This window comes from Etheostoma cragini, chromosome 2 (genome assembly GCF_013103735.1).
Source record: "Etheostoma cragini isolate CJK2018 chromosome 2, CSU_Ecrag_1.0, whole genome shotgun sequence".
NCBI lineage: Eukaryota > Metazoa > Chordata > Actinopteri > Perciformes > Percidae > Etheostoma > Etheostoma cragini.
In genome coordinates this window covers 23536109-23553557 of record NC_048408.1, presented here as the reverse complement: position 1 = coordinate 23553557, position 17449 = coordinate 23536109, and the positions used below count along the sequence as shown (strand labels likewise).

Genomic DNA, 17449 nt, shown 5'->3' with positions numbered 1-17449 from the left:
TTGAGTTTTAAGGTAAATGTTGCTGTCAAATAAATGCAGTGTAGTAAAAAGTGCAATATCTTACTCTGAAATATTGCAGTAGAAGTAGCTGTAAAGGAAAACACTAAAGTAGCCTGCAGTAAGTACCTTAAATTATACTTAAGTAGCGTACATTTATTTTACATTCATTCTTCAAACCAACTACAATTATGCTTGGCTTTGTTAAAAATAGTAAAGAGAAAACTAAATATTTAGTGTCTTACTGTAATCGCTGCAGGGCTTCTGTCTCGCTTTGAAGATTCTTCATGTTGTCTGCATTTTCAGATCGATCACCACAAACAAAACAGGCCTACTCTCTTCCACTGAAAACAACTCATCTTCATCGCTGCGCTCACAGTTTCAAAGACCATGCGCAATCCCGCGCAGCGTCAGCGCTCCTGAGCACTCCCCTCTGTCGCAGATCTTACGTCATCAGTGTTGGCGGTATTTTGAAAAAAAGGAGCGTCTGTTGTTTTTACATGGTGCGTTGTTGTTGTCCGTGGCGTGGAGGAAAACTGTGACATTTACAAATGATGGTAAGACTGCATGTCCTTCAAGTAATTCGTGTAGTGCAATTGTCTACGCAGTAATGTAAAATGCGATACTTTCGCAGAATATCGGCGGTTAACGTAAACTAGCTCATGTCGATTCAACTTTTCGTTAATGCGTCACGAGCGACATTTTCCCGATAGATAAGATATGACCCTGGCAGTGGGCCAACTTTGTCCGCGCTGTACTCTATTTAAGAATATAGCGTTACATCCAAATCGACTCCTTATTGTCCTTTTATGTTTCCGTGTTGAGGCTGAAGGCGGCCTGTCCGAGGCCGCTCAGAGCGAGCTCATGGACCAGTGTGAGGACCAGTTTGCTCAGCTGGAGAAGGTAAACTCCTCTGTCTTCATGTTTTAAACTGACAAGCCAAGCTCTACTTTCTAACCATTCATCGGATGTGCAGAAAAGGAACAAACGGCAAGGTTTCGTCTCTCTGTGTTGCAGCTTCAGAATGAGATTATTCTGTTTGAAACCGATTTCTGCGAGAATCCTCAAGATCAGGTGAGATGATTTTGTGTTTTGCATTCAGGTACTTTTAGGTTTATGTACAATATATTCCAAATGTTACTGATACTGAATGGAAAAAGCTGAAGTGGGTGTCTCGAAAGGGTTTTTGTTTTGTTTTGTTTACAGTTTTTGAGGTATCATGGTTACACTATTTTGAAAAATGACATTCAAACAAAATGATTGGAAAAAAATTGCCAAGAAGACATTTTTCACTTCCAAAAATCACTAACATTATTTTCAAAACTTCATAGTCATATAGCCCTTTATTATACACTTAATGTGCATCAAAGTGTTTACAGAGGCAAGCAAAATCACCAATTTATCGGACGTATCTATACTCGGTTTCACAACAACATGATGGGAGAACAGGGAAAGGCACAATACAGAAGAAGAGTTTGGACAGCTACAACAAGCTCATCAAATGTAGCTTTAAACCCTCCAGCATTAAAGTAAAACTCCCTAAAACAAAACGAGGGCTAGCTGTCACAGAGTCATCCCTCAGATGGCAACAACAAGCTAGAAGTGTGTTATTAAATACAATTTTTAATTTTTTTAAAATTCAGAAATTAACAGATACAATACACTGAGACATGGAATGCATCCCAGAGCCAAAGGTAACGCAGAGAGGAAAGCTGGGAGGGTTGGAGACAAAACAACACATGCAGAAAGGGAAACACACAGACAGACACAAGACAAGGGTGTTTATAAATGTAAACTAATGTTGCATTTCAAGGTTGTTTTTTCTAGTGTTCTTGCATGAACCTCAATGCTTTTCAGTCAAATGCATTCCTTTAGGCATGCAGTGTTTTCGGGCAGTGGGGGCAGGTCTTTCCAAACAACAAGAGCCGTACAATAGCTAACACAAAAGCATGTTTTTCTGGTCACATTTTACAAAATATCGTGAGCTAATTTGTTTTTTATTCACATGTGCCATGTTTATATAGCAATAACTATATACATGACTTTTCTTTGCCAAAAGGCAGTGAATCGACTCATGGCAACAGAAGCTGAACTAAAGCAGTGGCTGACGGTGGAGCCAAAGTGTAAGTCCTCTGCTCACACTGGGATAGAAGCTGTAACCATAATGTAATAAAAGTATCTGAAGTATGAATACCACAAATTAGTGTAACAGTTTTATGTTAGTTTAATGTGTGAAACTGGTGCGACAATTACTGTTTAAATCAAAATTTCATTTCAGACTTTGTGACTTGATCAAATTGTGATTCCAGTCCTTCAAATCAAATGGAAATGGTTATATCTGCTGTATCTAATGATTGATATTGTAAAATTTGCATTTTAGAATCAGTTATGTATATATTTATTTTGGTCCATCCAGTGCTGGCATCAAATCCTGAAGTTTTACTTAAAGCTGGAACAGAGGAGGTATGTCTGTGTGTCACATGCAACACTTCAGAATGTGTCTTATTGAAATATCCATTTTTATATGCATTGCTTCATTTATGCAATCCATTTTTCCACTTTGTTTTCCACAGATGCTTAAGCTGTGCTCTGAACTTGAGATGGTTGTTTCATGCCACGAAGCAAAGAGAGACAAACTGAAAGAAACTAAAGAACTGTGTGTAACCTTTTAGTTACAGTGCAGACCTACTGTCTTTTCTCAGAGCATAAAAAATGGTTTTCAGAAATGAATAGAAGATACCGTTTTTCACTTGTTTTGCTCTGTGTATTTTTCTGAAAGTTTTATGTTTTTCAAGTGAGCAGAAGTGGTTGGAGGAGAAGAAACAGGCACTCATCGCTGCCAAAGACCATGTCGATCGACTTCAAATGGAGAAGGGGAAATTACCTGAGCACAGGTGAGTGTCATGGCAGAGGCACACTAAACCAGAGGAGTTTAGGTTTTGAGGTGTATCTCCACTAGAGGGCAGCAAAGCATGTGAAGAGTAACAGAAACATGGCAAGAGGATAATATTGCAGTTCCGCAAAACCAATGTGAATGACTTGCTGTGTGTGTTTATTCCTCAGTGTATTGCATGACACCAAGGTGAAAATCCAGAAAATGAAGGTCTACCAGGAAAGCTTGATGGAGTGTCTGGGGGACCTTCTAGAGAAGCACATCCCTTGCCCACATCAGAATGAACCCAGTACAAACAAGAAGAAGAAGGTGCAGGGGCCTGTTCTGTGTTTGATGATTTTCCATGCTTTTGCAGCTTGTTTACACGCAAAACGTCTTCTGTTACCACTCCAGTGCGGCTAACCTTCTTTTGTTATTTTCATTTTCAGACCATTACCCAGGAGTTAGAGGGAGACTTGATATCACTTAATGAAATTCTTGAGGTGGGTTTTGATGCACTACATAATCAGTTTTTTTCCCTTTCTTTTAAAGGTCCCATGGCATGAGAAGTTCACTTTATGAGGTTTTTTAACATTAATATGATCCCCCAATGGATAGAAATGCCTATAGATGTGAACCGAGCACTGGGTATCCTGCTCTGCCTTTGAGAAAATGAAAGCTCAGATGGGCCGATCTGGAATCTTGCCTTATGAGGTCATAAAGGGAAAGGTTACCTCCCCTTTCTCTGATTTGCCCCGCCCAGAGAATTTGGCCCACCCATGAGTGATAGAAATCATGGCTTCAAACAAGCAAAGTGGCAGTTGATCAAGGCCACACCCCCAGCCTCCACCTTGCAAACAAAGGCATACAAAATAAAATCTATTAAACTTGTAAAGTAAGAGAGACCTCTTACTTTATAAGCTGTATCACCTTACACCATTACTTAACACAGTCATTTTACCTTAACCCCTGTCTCCCTCTGTCTGCTGTACCACCACAGCTGCTCATGAACAAGGTCCTGAAGACACCACACGACCCCTACGTGACGATAGACAACACGTTCTGGCCACCGTACGTAGAGATGCTGCTTCGCTATGGCATTGCAGTGAGGCACCATGAGAATAACTTCAAGATCCGCCTGGAAACCTTTTTTTAAGGCCGTGGTGCATTAAGCGCCTCAAGCACCACTTATCTACAAGTGTTTCTAATTTGAGTCTGTTTGTATAGTGCTATCATTATGTATATTTATATAAGCTGATTATAAAATGAGGTGTTGGTCCAGTTAGGCTTCACATGAATATGTTTTTAAAGCTATCTTGTATGTAGAGAGCAACCATGGGTCCTTTATAAAATGTCTGAGAACACCTACATTTATGTTTTGAAAGTATTTAGATGTATTAGAAATACATTTTGACCTTTTTCTAACAAAGCACTGTCAATTCCATGTAATATTTTAATACTCAATAGGGTTGGAGGTCTTAATTACATATTTCCTTTAATCCTATTTTCCTAACTCTTATCAATGAAAAATGCATTGTTTTTATGGGTCTTTGAATTCAGTTTAATGTGAAGTTCGAATTGCTTAAATTGACTTTTTGAGCCTTCACTGACTTTTTGAGCCTTCACATACCCCAGTGGTGTACTGTATGTATGCATATATTTCGAATGTGTGTGTTTGTATATATCTTTCCTTTGTTAATAAATTTGCGAATTGCAAATGTGTTCACTCTTTTTTTTTTATACATATAATCAACGTTCAGTGATTATCTTCTCACTCTTGACGTGACAACCAGTAGGCATCTTTACAGTCAAAAATAGTAATGGTAGCTGGTAACATTTAGTAGAGATAATGATTGTTTTTTAAATAGAAATGTGAAACTTAAACATTCTTCTTAATTTTTTGTGCGTCAAATGACGTCAGAATGCTCGTCCAATCCGTGGCATCCGCCGCGTCAGCTTTAGAATTCCTGTGGGCGGAGAGGGGATTCCGGTTCCGGGTGTTTTCATATCCTACTCGGAGGTTTATATCTCTCTGATTATGGTCTTTTACCAGAAAGTTATTTTGATTCACGACTGATTTAACTACAATTTTTTTCCTTAAGGAAGTCAGACTAAAGCCGTGAGTATGGCAACCCGCTCGGAGAGAGAGAGGGCTCAAAAACTCAATGAGCAGCACCAGGCCATCCTGTCCAAAATGCTGAGAGAGGAAGACAACAAGTACTGCGCCGACTGCGAGGCAAAAGGTGCGACATTTACACTATCGAGGAATTTAGTTACCATTTTGTCTCAGAATTCCCTGCTAAAGCTAATTAATAATGTAGCATATGCTTTGGTTAGCTTAGCTAAGCTAACTCGCTAGTGTGTAGCCTTCTCAGGCTAGTCAGCTGACATATCTTAACCTGAAGCTAAACTAAGTGGCTAACTAGCAAGCTACAGCTCCCATAGTGCATTTCCCTTTACGTCGCATTCAGCCTCTCTGTGACGTTTCGCAAGCGTTTAACTTCAACGCTTCAAACGGAACTTTACTCTTATGTTCATGTTAGGTTAGTGGTAAAGAATGCAGTGCTTGTTTTTGGCAGTTACAGTACTAAAAGATCGTGTATGTTCATATTCAAATCCCCACCTTGTTGTTTTGTTTGGCTTTTTCAGGTCCTAGATGGGCATCCTGGAATCTGGGAGTATTTATCTGCATCCGGTGTGCTGGCATCCACAGGAATCTTGGAGTACACATATCCAGGGTCAAATCCGTCAACCTGGACCAATGGACCTCAGAACAAATCCAGGTACAGTTTTGTTCTTTGTGTACTTTGGTTCAGTTACAGAAGATGATTGCCTTTATCACCTGGACACTATGTCAGTATGTTGGTGAGACACTATTGCAAATCATTTTTGTTTTATGGGACATGAGGTGTTTGATTTCAGCATCCTTTTACCTGGGCATATAAGTGCTCTATTGTAAGCCAGCCTTTCCGTTTTAATGCCTCAGATTTGTGACATTATTGCATTTTTATTCATTATAAAGGGTAGCACTCAATAACTTAGCACTGCACCTCAATAAACTTGGCTGGCTTGCCAGGCATTGATTGAAAATTGATCTGAACCAATACTAGTCTTCATACCGGTACCTGAACTTCGGTTCATTGTACCCAACAATACTTCTTTTCTGTATTATCACTCTGTAATTACAACTCAAATGATTTGAGTTGTAAAAATATGTCCAGCCCTATTTACTTAGAACATTACGCTATTTACTTTAAACAAAAATTAAACAAAAATAAAAAATAAAACCCCTCCCTCTCTCCTCCCAAACCCGTCCCTACAACCTATTAAATTGAATAATTATGAATTTCTTACTCAATGTATTTATTCTTGTATTTGCATATTATTATGTTTTAACCTGTTTTATTTTCAGCATGACGGTTTTTAAATTGCCTTGTTGCTAAAATGTGCTATATAAAGTTTCCTTGCCTTACAACCTGATCCTGTCAGTCAGTCCCCGGGGCATCACACCACCGTCGTGCCTGCTCGTCTCATAGGAAGTGTATTGTCAACAGCAATGTTGACTGCCTTCGCCTCGCCAGTATTATCATATCACAGTGAATGGCGTCGGCCTGAAGTTTTGAATAACTGTGATCACACTTGAAACCACTTTATCGGCATTGCCGTGACTCACTATTAATTCGACATAACTGCAGAGCAGACGTAGATTGTTCCGTCCGGACCTTTGTGCGCGTTCATGTGTCGGACCTCTGCTCTCTGTCAATAGGCAGAGGACTGAGAAGCTTACGCTTTCTCTCATTTACCAAGATTTGGCACAGTTTGATTTTACGTGAACCAATACTCTGTAGTACCCACGCGATTCGGCCTAAGTTCATGATGAGCAAACTAATTGTCACGTGTAAAATTCAATTGAGTGCCCCTTGAAATATTTCAGCGTGCATATATAAACAGCTTCTGTTTTTTATTTACTTCTCTGTTCTTTTTTCTTTTTCAGAGTATACAGGATATGGGTAACACCAAAGCCAGGCGGCTTTATGAGGCCAACCTTCCAGAAGGTTTTAGAAGACCTCAAACAGACCAGTATCCTTCACTATCAGTAGACCGCTAAAAGAACTTAAACGTGTGTGTGTGTGTGTGTGTGTGTGTGTGTGTGTGTGTAATCTATTCATTCATGCTGCCTGTTGTTTGGCTGGAGCAGCCCTAGGACCTAGAAGCTCAGTCACTGAGTGATGCAATTCCACTATTGGCTGGAGTGAGTGTGATAAAGTCACTTTCTGTTTCCCCATTGGCCATTACCCTTTCAAAATGTATTAGCGTGACACTGGCCTTTACCTCCGCTATTGCTTATCAATTAACTTAGCAGCTAGGGAAAAGGTGCGAGTGCCTGTGTGCGTGCGTGTGTGCGATTGAACAGCAGGTAAAGGGGCAGGGAAACAGAACAATTTATTATAATCGGATCATTTTTATTTTATATAATGTATATGTTTTCTATATTGTGTATATTAGAGTACAAGTGGGGTATTAGCCAAATTTGCTTGTGGCCCGCATAGCAAATTTGCAGCGTGTGCTGCATGAACAGCACAATCGCTTTAAATGGGCACCAAAAGAAAGCCGGTGGCATTTCACTTTTAGTTTCCGGCGGAGATATTAACATCGGTGAAACAAAGAGAGCAGACATGGTAGTAAATGGACAGTGAAGGTTTCAGTTTGGCCATGAATAAATGCTGCAGCTCCTCAAGACCAGCATTTGAGGCGGTGGTCCATACTGTATTCTTATAGGGTGAAACCCAGGTCTGGTCTGTTTAAACAAAGTAACATTTATAACACAATAACACTTTAGATCAGTGAGCCGGAACAATAAGTTGTTGAATAGAACATGATTACATCAAAAAGCAGTCCTCAATTATTTGTCTCAAACTTGTTCATGTGATGTGATATACTACTTTTGTATTACTGGGACCTCTACAGATGAACATTTAATATCTATATTCACATTATAGACACCACCACTGACTATCCCATGAACTATTTGGCCAGAATTGAGAAGATTGACCATACACTGTTCAGCCATATACTGGGTTTTGTCCTCTATTTTCTTAACTCTGACCTAAGAGCTGTGGAATTCTTCATCAGGGATAAATATGAGAAGAAGAAATACTACAGCAAGAATGTGACCAACGGGAGCAGTGTATGTATCAGTTTTCTTATAATGTAAAGCTACATACTTTTAAAAGTAGTGTGCACACTTTTACAGACAAGTGGTTTAAACTGGCAACAGGTTTTCTGTTGTACATCTTAACTTTCTTTTCTTTTTTCCAGCCAAAAGATGGTAAGAAAGAGAGGGAGCCGGACAGAGGGAGCAAGGTGTCATCCTACACCAAGGTAAGGTTCTCACACACATTCCTTTGAGAGTAGAGCTGTTTCAACATGCCTGTCAGCATTGCGTTTGCCCTACTTACTTTATGTATTTTAACTTCTTCATTTTTTTTTTTTTAAATAAAGAGTGAAGAGTCCAGGCCAGTTCCCAAAATCAGCCCCGCTAAGACTTCAGAACCCTCTGTGAACCTACTAGGCCTCGGTGAGTCTCTCTGCTCTTCTTGTGTTACTGGAAAATAAAAAAAAACAACTTCTGAAATGTGCCGTATGAATGTGCTGGCTAAGACATTTCTAGAAGCCGGCTAGATAATAAGATAATAAGATAATTTGTTTAATAAGATAATTTGTTTATTAGTCCCCAAATATGGTTTCAGCTTGTAATTGATTCCCTTTTATTGCCAATTTTATAGATCTAATAAAGAATTGGATGACTCTAAACTCATTGAGCCGAGAGTTTGGAGTTTTTTTAGGTTTACAGTGCGGTGTAATTTTAGTTTACTAATATTTGGTATGTATTAAAGTTTACTGCATTTAATTAGTTGCAAATAACTCTTGCTTGGGTTACGGGATAACCGAGACATTGTGGCCCTTCCAGGCGCAGGGTCAAACCATCACCATCTCCAATTTGTGTCGTTGCTGTAAACTTGCTTTTTTGATGTTTGATAAGGAAGCAGTGGACTGCAGACAGACCAATCTCTGATCTGCTATGCACTCTGTATCTGAACTGTGATGGAAAGTTTGTTGTTCTTGTTAAGTTGCTGTTAATGCAAACCAACACTCTTCTGCTGCTCTACATTGAAGACTTAACCAGGAAACCACTGCAAGGCTTTTTTTGTGAGTCAGTCAGAGGAAGAACTAAAGCTGCTGACTCAGTCACAGAGGTTTGCAACTGGCTATTAACTTCTTGTTTTTTACATCTAGATTGTGGTAAACAGTAGAACAATATTCAGTGAATTGGTTAAATAGGACAGGCCAGTTTGACACATGAAAGGAGACAACACCTGATCAGTTGCTCACAACACAAGTATGCCAAACATATGGAACAGGTTTCCTAATGGGTCCAGTGCTGGATCAATGGCAACAGGTCTTACAAGGGACAGTTATGTGGATATTTCTGTCTTGATTTACAGGCAGTTGTGCTTCAATCTAAAATGGGTTGTTTCTCATGGTCAATGTTGGGATAGAACTAGAGGTGATTAATTATCTATTAATTTGTATACTACTTCATCTATCTTGTCAATTAGATAGCTCTGACATTAGTGACTGAATGTGGATTGATACCTAGGAATAATTTGTTATCACTTCATTAGAGCAATTTCATTTACAGTTTGAAGTAACATGACATGTTTATGCTCTTGATTGACTTGGAGGGCTGTTGCATTATTTGGAAGACATGTTTACTGTTATTTTAGTTTTGTGGCCAGTGAGCTAATGAGGGTTAGCTGATTCATTTTTAATTGTACCAACCGTTATGCTTACTGTGCGGGCAGTTACGCAGCTGTGGGAGGGCATTGCAGTTAAATAAATACTAAGACAACACATATTCTCACATTAGGAAACATTAGCTCTCTTTGTTTCACACAACTATTCTCATATTGTATTTGGGTGTTATTTATGGTCTTTTATAAGTTGTTAGTGAATTCAAGCAGATTCTCATTGGTGAGCCATCAATGAGTTACGCTGTTTTGTCTTAAAATATTCTCAGTGTTCTGTAAAAACTTTTTTTTACATTTCTGTCACAGACGTACCGGCAGCTACATCAACTAACAATGGTAGAACGAGCACAAGCCAGAACAACAATGACCTGGATATATTCGGCCCTATGGTATCCAACCCTCTCCCCGCCTCATCATCCGCAGCTCAGTTTTCTCAGGTAAACTCCAGCAACAATTCCCCAGTCTAGATTTAATGCTACTTTCTGTATATTGCTCAGGGGAACTTAACAGTACTGGTTGTCTAGGTGCAAAACTGAAATAAAGTGTGCAGTAGAAAATAAAAAAAAGTCAAATGATAACTACCAGCATTAACAGCCCACAAGGCAGCAACACCAATACTCAGAGACCGTAAAAGAGGGCCAGACAGAAAATTAATGCAGCTAATGGGGAAATTATTTGGCTAAACATTGAAACAGAGCTGCAACCGATGGGAAAAAAAAAGCAGGCAAAATGTGTGCTATTCAGAGGATAGTCTCATGATATCACTTTGTTTTCCTGCTGTGTCACAGCACAGGTAGTAATGGTACAATGACTTGTTGTTTGGTCTAGGCAGTTTAATTAATACCAATCCCAATGGCTGTACTAGCAGCCTGCAAACAGGCCGCAACTGAAATATGAGCCATTGTTAAGCAGAACAAGCAATTATCACTCAATGGATAAAAAACGGAAACCATCCTGTCAAATTTGGCAAACAACAGCTGATGGCTGTTTGCCAGTATGACAACCAGGTCATAAACTCTAATTAAATGTGATTTTAATTTCACTTTGGAGCCTTTGTTGGTGATTCTTTGTTGGATCATTTGAAACCTGTTGTATCAGGACAGCACCCAGGGAGTGAACCAGGAATCAGCGGGTGTACAATGACTATACAAGGACTAAAAATGTTTTCTCCTGTCAGGTGAGCTCCAGTAACGCAGCCAGCACTCCGACACAAGCTCCAGTAGTAGGAACCCCAGTGGGAGGAGCCAGCTCGGGGTCAGGGCAGGGAGACCTGGACTTGTTCAGCGACAGCAGTAGCAGCACTAAAACTGAAGACATTGCCAAGAAGCCCCTGTCCAAGGACTCAATCCTCTCCCTGTATGGAACCAACAGCATGTCCCAACAGGCCCCTGCTGGTAATAATGGGAAATACCACTAAAGGCATTTTTTTGCATTGTAATGTCTTATTTATGAGATATAATACATTTATTATTTTTTAAGTTATTTATAACACTTGTTTCGATAACATGTGATATTTTAATGTTTTGTACTGACCCTTTATTTACCAAAAGAAGTCAAAGTTCTCAAATCTTAAATATTATCTAAACCAGCCAAACAAGAACTTTGCCTAAAATTGGCTGCAATTAAAAGATTGATTTATTAGCTTGCCTAAAAATCATAGAAAAAAAGATGCTACTACTGAACTTGCCTAAAAATATCAAATTTTTTAACCTTTCTTCAGTATCAAAGTAATCCAGTGATAGCTGTTTGTACAGACATGCGCACACTGCAAACAAGAGTTGCTTATAACTAATACGGCACACTTTTATGGTGCAAGTTTGCCAAAATGTCAACAAATACCAGCAACAAAAAAACGGGGCTGAAGTTTTACCCCACAACTAGGGGCTCAACTAACATTTTCCTAGTGAAGGTAATTCTAGGTTCTGTGGATGTGGTGAACTGAATCCATAATGTGCAAGTGGATACTTGCTTGTACGTTCCAACACAGTCTCCCAGAGTGTTTGGAACTTCAAATCCTGATTAACAGGCTCCTTAAACAAACACATTAGCAAATATTTAACATTTAACGTGAATGTGGTGTGTATATATATATATACATCGGTCTTGCCACAGGATCCCCAGTTAAGGCCAAAGTGGGAGATGATGTCATGTACTGAAGTTTAGTTCTTGTCTCAGTATAAAATAAAAGATATAGTTGTATGCATAACATTGTTCCCTCTGTTTTGCATGTCTTCTTCCCCCTCAGCTGGCATGTTCATGGGCCCCTCCCAGATGCCATTTCCTGTTCAGGCCACTGGTGGCTATCAGGCCTTCCCTGGCATGGGCGCGGCCATGCCGCCTACAACCGTCATGGGTGCAATGATGGCTCAGAGTGGGGCAGCCATGATGGGGCCCAGTCAGGGCATGATGGTTGGCATGACGATGCCCAATGGATTCATGGGAAATGCGCCAGCCACTGGTGTGATGGGCATGGCACCGAGGATGATGGGACCACAGGGTGGTGCATTGCCTGCGGGCATGGTGCCTGCTCAGGGCATGTACGCCATCCAGCCTGGGCAGCAGGCTCAGTGGAACATGGGTCAGGTATGGAGAGTCATCAAGCTACTGTATGTTAACTCTTGCAGCAATGGAATAGGTTATTTACCAAAAAACAATTCCCTGCTAAATGTTGTTTTGTTTGGTGTGTGTTCATTTGTGTCTGTCAGGTGTGATTAGTTTCACATGTGACCAAACCCAGCTAGGATGATGCAGTGAACAACAGTGCATTGTGAAGTGTGTTATAATACAGGGTGTATTGCAGCAGTCACCATATGGCAACATAAGCAGGTCTTTCAAAGCTGGCCACATAAAGGACTGTCTAAACAGCTGGATTACATATTAAAAACCTAGTTTTGAGTGTGTTGTTAATAGATACTGTTATCACATAACAAAATGCATTAAAAAGAAAAAGAGGGGCTGAAAAAAGCGTGGTGACGAAGCAGCACCAGGAACACCACTGAAAACTAAAGAGAACACTGGCCTTTTAATATGGCAGTTTGAGTGTATCATTTCCTGTTAGTATACACAAAATCATTATACTTTATACATTATACTAAAGGTTTTGTACTAACTACAAAAACAGTATACTATAAGGATCATTGCATAGTAAATAATGCATCATTTTGCGTGTAGAGTGGAATTTGGATGCAGCAAGGGTGTAGATACTCTGTAGAGCAGCAATAATTGATTCCTGACCTCCAGGGGACAGAAAGGAAACACCAAAGCAAGCCAGTAAAGATTGAAGGGTCGTAATAATAAAAACTTTTATTTTTACACCGCTTTTCAAGAAACCCAAGGACACTTTACAGAATTATTGTCGCTGAGCTAAAGGAGGTTGAGGGCTGTGTTAACGGGTGGTGTTTCAGGAGTTTTTTTCAATTTCTTTAATATAAACTATCAGGGATATAGCATTTTGGATATCTGCAGGGAGGGTGTTCCAGAGAGATAGGGGCTGCAACACTAAAGGCGTTGTCTCTAAAGGTACAAAGATGGTTTGGGGAATTAGTATTTATGTATTTGACTACAACAATGCACATTAGTCAACACTTCTGTAAATGTTGTTTTGCCAGTTGGCTAATTTTCAACTGTAGTCCTAGTTACCTAGCATGCTTGTCTATATGGGGGGAAAGAAAACTGAGGATCTGGAGGAAACCCACGGGGAGAACATGCAAACTCTACACAGAAAGCCCCGGAACGACCTGGATTTGATTCCAGTACCTTCGTGCTGTGAGGCGGAAGTGCTAACCATGAGCCACTGTTATGCCTTGGAGATCAGGCTAGCACCTGAGGACCACAGGTTTCAGGGTGGGGTTTATGGATGGAGTAGGTCAGAGAGGTACTGTGGGGCCAGGTCATGGAGGGATCTGTAGGTGAGAAGGAGGATTTCATACGTGATGCTGGACTTAATTGGGAGCCAGTGAAGGTGGATGATATTGCAGTTGTCCAAATGAGACGTTATGAAAGCATGAATGAGGGTTTCTTTGTCTAAATTAGGAGTAGTGAGGATTGAGTGCAGGAGCATTTTTGGTTTAACCTCACCTTTGACTGCAAATTTTTAGATGCATAGTTTTATCCATGTCTTGAACATACAGAAGTTAAATATTACAGGTTTCAAACCCTGAAGTTTTAATACAGATCTCTCTTACACCCTCAGGTGAATCAGCAGATGTCAGGGTTAACTCTGAACGGTGCAGGTGGCCAGATGGCCTTCGGTCAGCCTCCAGCTGTGGGTGGATGGGCCGCCACTGGATCTGGCCAGACTCTCAGCACACAGCTATGGAAGTGAGCCTTTGAGATGGTCGGGCAGAGTGGGAGTCGAGGTTGCAAGAAAGTGCAAAATATATCTTGTGCTTCTCTGCATTTCACTATGAACTGATGCCCAATTCCGTCGCGGACCAGCCTTCAGAACATGAAATTGTATATCCATTTTTTTTTTCTCCCTTTCTCTGTCTCTCTTTCTCTCTATTGTGTGAGTGAATTGGGAGTCATACAGGATTACAGCCTGGCAGTTTCTGCCTGTCGTATGGTTTTTGATCATAACTTTTATTTTCCTTTTTTGGAAAAATACAAGGAAATAACAGTCCCAACAAAAATGATATCGACATATCAGAAAAGCTGCAGGACCAGTTACACAAGCTTTTTATTGTTTCACTGTATCATTATAATAATATAGAACATTTAAATGAATAGTATTTAACGGGAGAAGACAGGACTTTCCAGTCCGTCAGTACTGCTCCCAAATGTACAGCGCTGTATAACCTTTTAAAGTACTTGTGGTTCCCCTATAAAATAAAGTGATAATAAATGACTTGCTTTGATGCGTCTTCTGTGATACACGTGTTAGTTTTAAAGGCTTGAAATAGGGCAAATTCAAGGTTTGGCATTAGACTAATTAAAGGTCATTGGAGGGTGTTAACCTACATCTTAAACATGTAGCAGCAATTTTATGTTTGTTATTTTCATGTTTTTGTCAATCCCAACATACTAAGCAGAGTAAACGAATGGCATGTTTATTTTAACCCGCCTATTGTCCTCAGGTCAAATTTGACCACTTTGAAAAATGTCTATATCAGACGTATGGGTTTCGTTTAACCAAATTACCACAAAAAAGGGATTGGATTCCATTCAATGTTCTTTGCAAATACAATTGATCACTTTCATTCCTTACTAAACTCATGTGTTCGTCCCTATGATCTTTACTGTTAATCAAAATGATTAATAATTTCTGCTTTTTTAACTCTCATATTAGGTATAATACTCTTTAAATGAGTTATTGACCATGGATTCCAAAAAGTAGTGTAAAACGAGTGGTAGTAAGGTGATGTTAGTGAAAACTAAAAAAAAGTCTGAAAAGGACAAAGATGTCATAATGTAATTATGAGTGTAATTTATAATGCTTAACCTTGGCTGTAATTAAGTGTTTCCTGTCCAGTCAGTGTTTTTAGTGGAGAAGATAGTTAAGACCATTGTGGCTTCATTCATTGTGAATCCTGGGGTGGAGGAAAATGTACCTGCAGGGACACAATCACATGTCCTACACTCACCTAAAATCTGATCTAGGTTTCAACTGAGGCACTGAAACTTACTAAAAATGATGTACGCTGTGTTTTGTTTATTGGAAATCTAAATAACAGATATCCACAGGAGCAATGGGTAGGAGCTTTTCCTCTTCTTCAGATCAAATCATCCGCTTTTGGAAAGTGGTGGGAAAATATGCTTACTCTACATATCTTTTAAACTTGCAGAATGTACAAGGTCTATTCATAACAACATATTGTGAGAACAAATGTACAAAGAAGTGAAAACAATATAAAAAGGAACTCTCTTAATTTGACATTGGGCCATTACAAGCCACAATCAGAATCTCATTCCAAACTCCAGAACAACATACTTCGGTTTTAATGTTTTGAAGATCGAGACGGAAATAATTGTGGAATGTGCAACTAACAAAGGTTTATTTGTTGACTCACTGTTTATGTAGTTTTTATGCCAGGGATAGATAGTCCTTTGGTTCTCCTGCCCTCTAGATGGTGGTATTGTTGCATAGAAGTGCTTCACGGCATGAATGTGTTCACACAGAATTGTTATGCAGAACTTGCTCTTTAAAAGGTTTAGAGCGCCCAAACTACAACTCAACACCACAAACCATCAAAGATAGTCGCTGTAGGCAGTACTCGTAAGAAGTAGAAGTAAGAAGTTTTTCTGCTGCGTCAGTCTTGTCTGCCTTTAGAGAACAGAGTGAAAGAACCTGACTTTAAGGGTTAACTGATGTCAGAGTTGCTTTTTTTTTGTGGCCCTTGCTAGCAATACCAAAACAATTAGCCTGTCAAACAAGTTTGAAGTTTTTGCAAGGCAAAGCAATAGATCACCACATATAAACATCCACATCATGCAAAACATATGGAAATAAGACCTCACAATTCAGTATGTGTGCTAGCGCAATAGTCAGCTTTTGTGTTAAAAACAAAAGATTATCTACAAACAATACTACAAATAATATATTTTTTAACTATAGCGATCCTCAACTGTCTACAAAAATCTTTGCTGGATGTTTCCATTAAACTGACATGTTAGAAAAGTATGAAGTATTGCCAAAATATGAGAAATGGAGTCTGCTGATTTATGAAGTGATGAATGGCTGTGTGGTTTTTGGCTATAACAATGTGCAGCGATTGTCTTTTTCTATTGGTTTGCAAATGAGTATCTTTCTATATATCTATCTATCTACTATGTTTATCTAATCTATTATCCATCTAGTATTTAATAGGAGTATCTCTGTTAAAACACTCATTCTTTAGTGTACAGGAAGCCAGCACATGGTGGCAGTAGTGCATTGCCTTTTACAAGACAAGGGAGTTTCCCAGTTCAGTCTATGGCCAAAATAGGGTTTATCTGTGTTTTAAGCCCCCAACGTCTTACTAGGATTAGGCAGTGGTTATGGTTATGGTTATTGTTAGGGTTAGGTGCCTTTAAGTCAACGGTCGCAGCACTGCCTGGAAAGAGAAGTTGGGGGCTTAAAACACCATCAAGCCAAAATTACCTACATTTAAATAGGCTGTCCGCTTATTTAGTGCCAATACGCACATACTATATTTTTTATTTCTGTCTGCTTTATTTGTATGTAATTTGTAGTTGCCTTGATAATATTTATTCACTTGTAGGCTACATTTCACTTATTGCTGAAATTTCCCACATTACAATCTGGTTATAAAGTGCTACACGCAAAGCATCAGGTTTGTTATAACGACTGCCTTTTTATGGCTGCTGCGATGAATGCACTTTTGTTGAAGTTTATTATAAGCCTTCAAGGCACACTCACACAAACTTACAGAATTTGGAAAATCAGAGTCATACACTACAGTAGATGTTTACAGTCAGTAGCAGTTTTTGTAGGGAAAATGTGCCTCACTCTGCCTTTGAGTGGTTTTGATCAGTAGTTCTTTCACTGGCTATTTACTCTCTGAGTTTGTTTATCCTAATAGAGATTTCAACAGAATGGTTTTCTTAAACACACACTATATGTAGGTTTAGGTTTCTCCACTCAGTGCATGCTGGCATAAGCTCCAGTGCATACACACGCACCCAGCCCATGGGAAACAATACAGAAGTCATTGCAGAAAAATGCCAGAGGATCAAACTTATTTCTTGTATAAACTCACTATTTCATCATAGCATGCATTGTCTGTTGAATGCTACTAAAGCTGCTGTAGGCGCTGTTAGTACTGTATGC

General features: G+C 39.4%; 2 protein-coding genes across 3 annotated transcripts; both read left to right on the top strand.

The window, feature by feature from the left end:
• The first annotated feature begins 430 nt into the window (after positions 1–430).
• On the top strand, positions 431–4413 carry cenpk (centromere protein K). 2 transcript variants are annotated; one of them, XM_034861767.1, is made up of 10 exons: positions 431–554; positions 823–900; positions 1015–1071; positions 2057–2120; positions 2414–2460; positions 2571–2653; positions 2793–2891; positions 3061–3199; positions 3319–3372; positions 3870–4413. In XM_034861767.1, exons 1-10 carry the CDS (start codon positions 549–551, stop codon positions 4023–4025), a joined length of 783 nt encoding a protein of 260 aa, XP_034717658.1. In that variant the 5' UTR covers positions 431–548; the 3' UTR covers positions 4026–4413. The 2 variants fall into 2 exon arrangements, with proteins under 2 accessions (XP_034717658.1, XP_034717649.1); XM_034861758.1 differs by having other exon boundaries at positions 3316–3372.
• A 411-nt stretch (positions 4414–4824) lies between these two features.
• Positions 4825–14537, top strand: LOC117937553 (stromal membrane-associated protein 1-like). The gene is made up of 10 exons (XM_034861602.1): positions 4825–5112; positions 5519–5652; positions 6864–6949; positions 7982–8057; positions 8189–8251; positions 8372–8447; positions 9988–10118; positions 10859–11075; positions 11927–12264; positions 13874–14537. The coding sequence occupies exons 1-10, from the start codon at positions 4995–4997 to the stop codon at positions 14003–14005; spliced, it is 1371 nt and encodes a 456-aa protein (XP_034717493.1). The 5' UTR covers positions 4825–4994; the 3' UTR covers positions 14006–14537.
• Positions 14538–17449: the final 2912 nt, after the last annotated feature.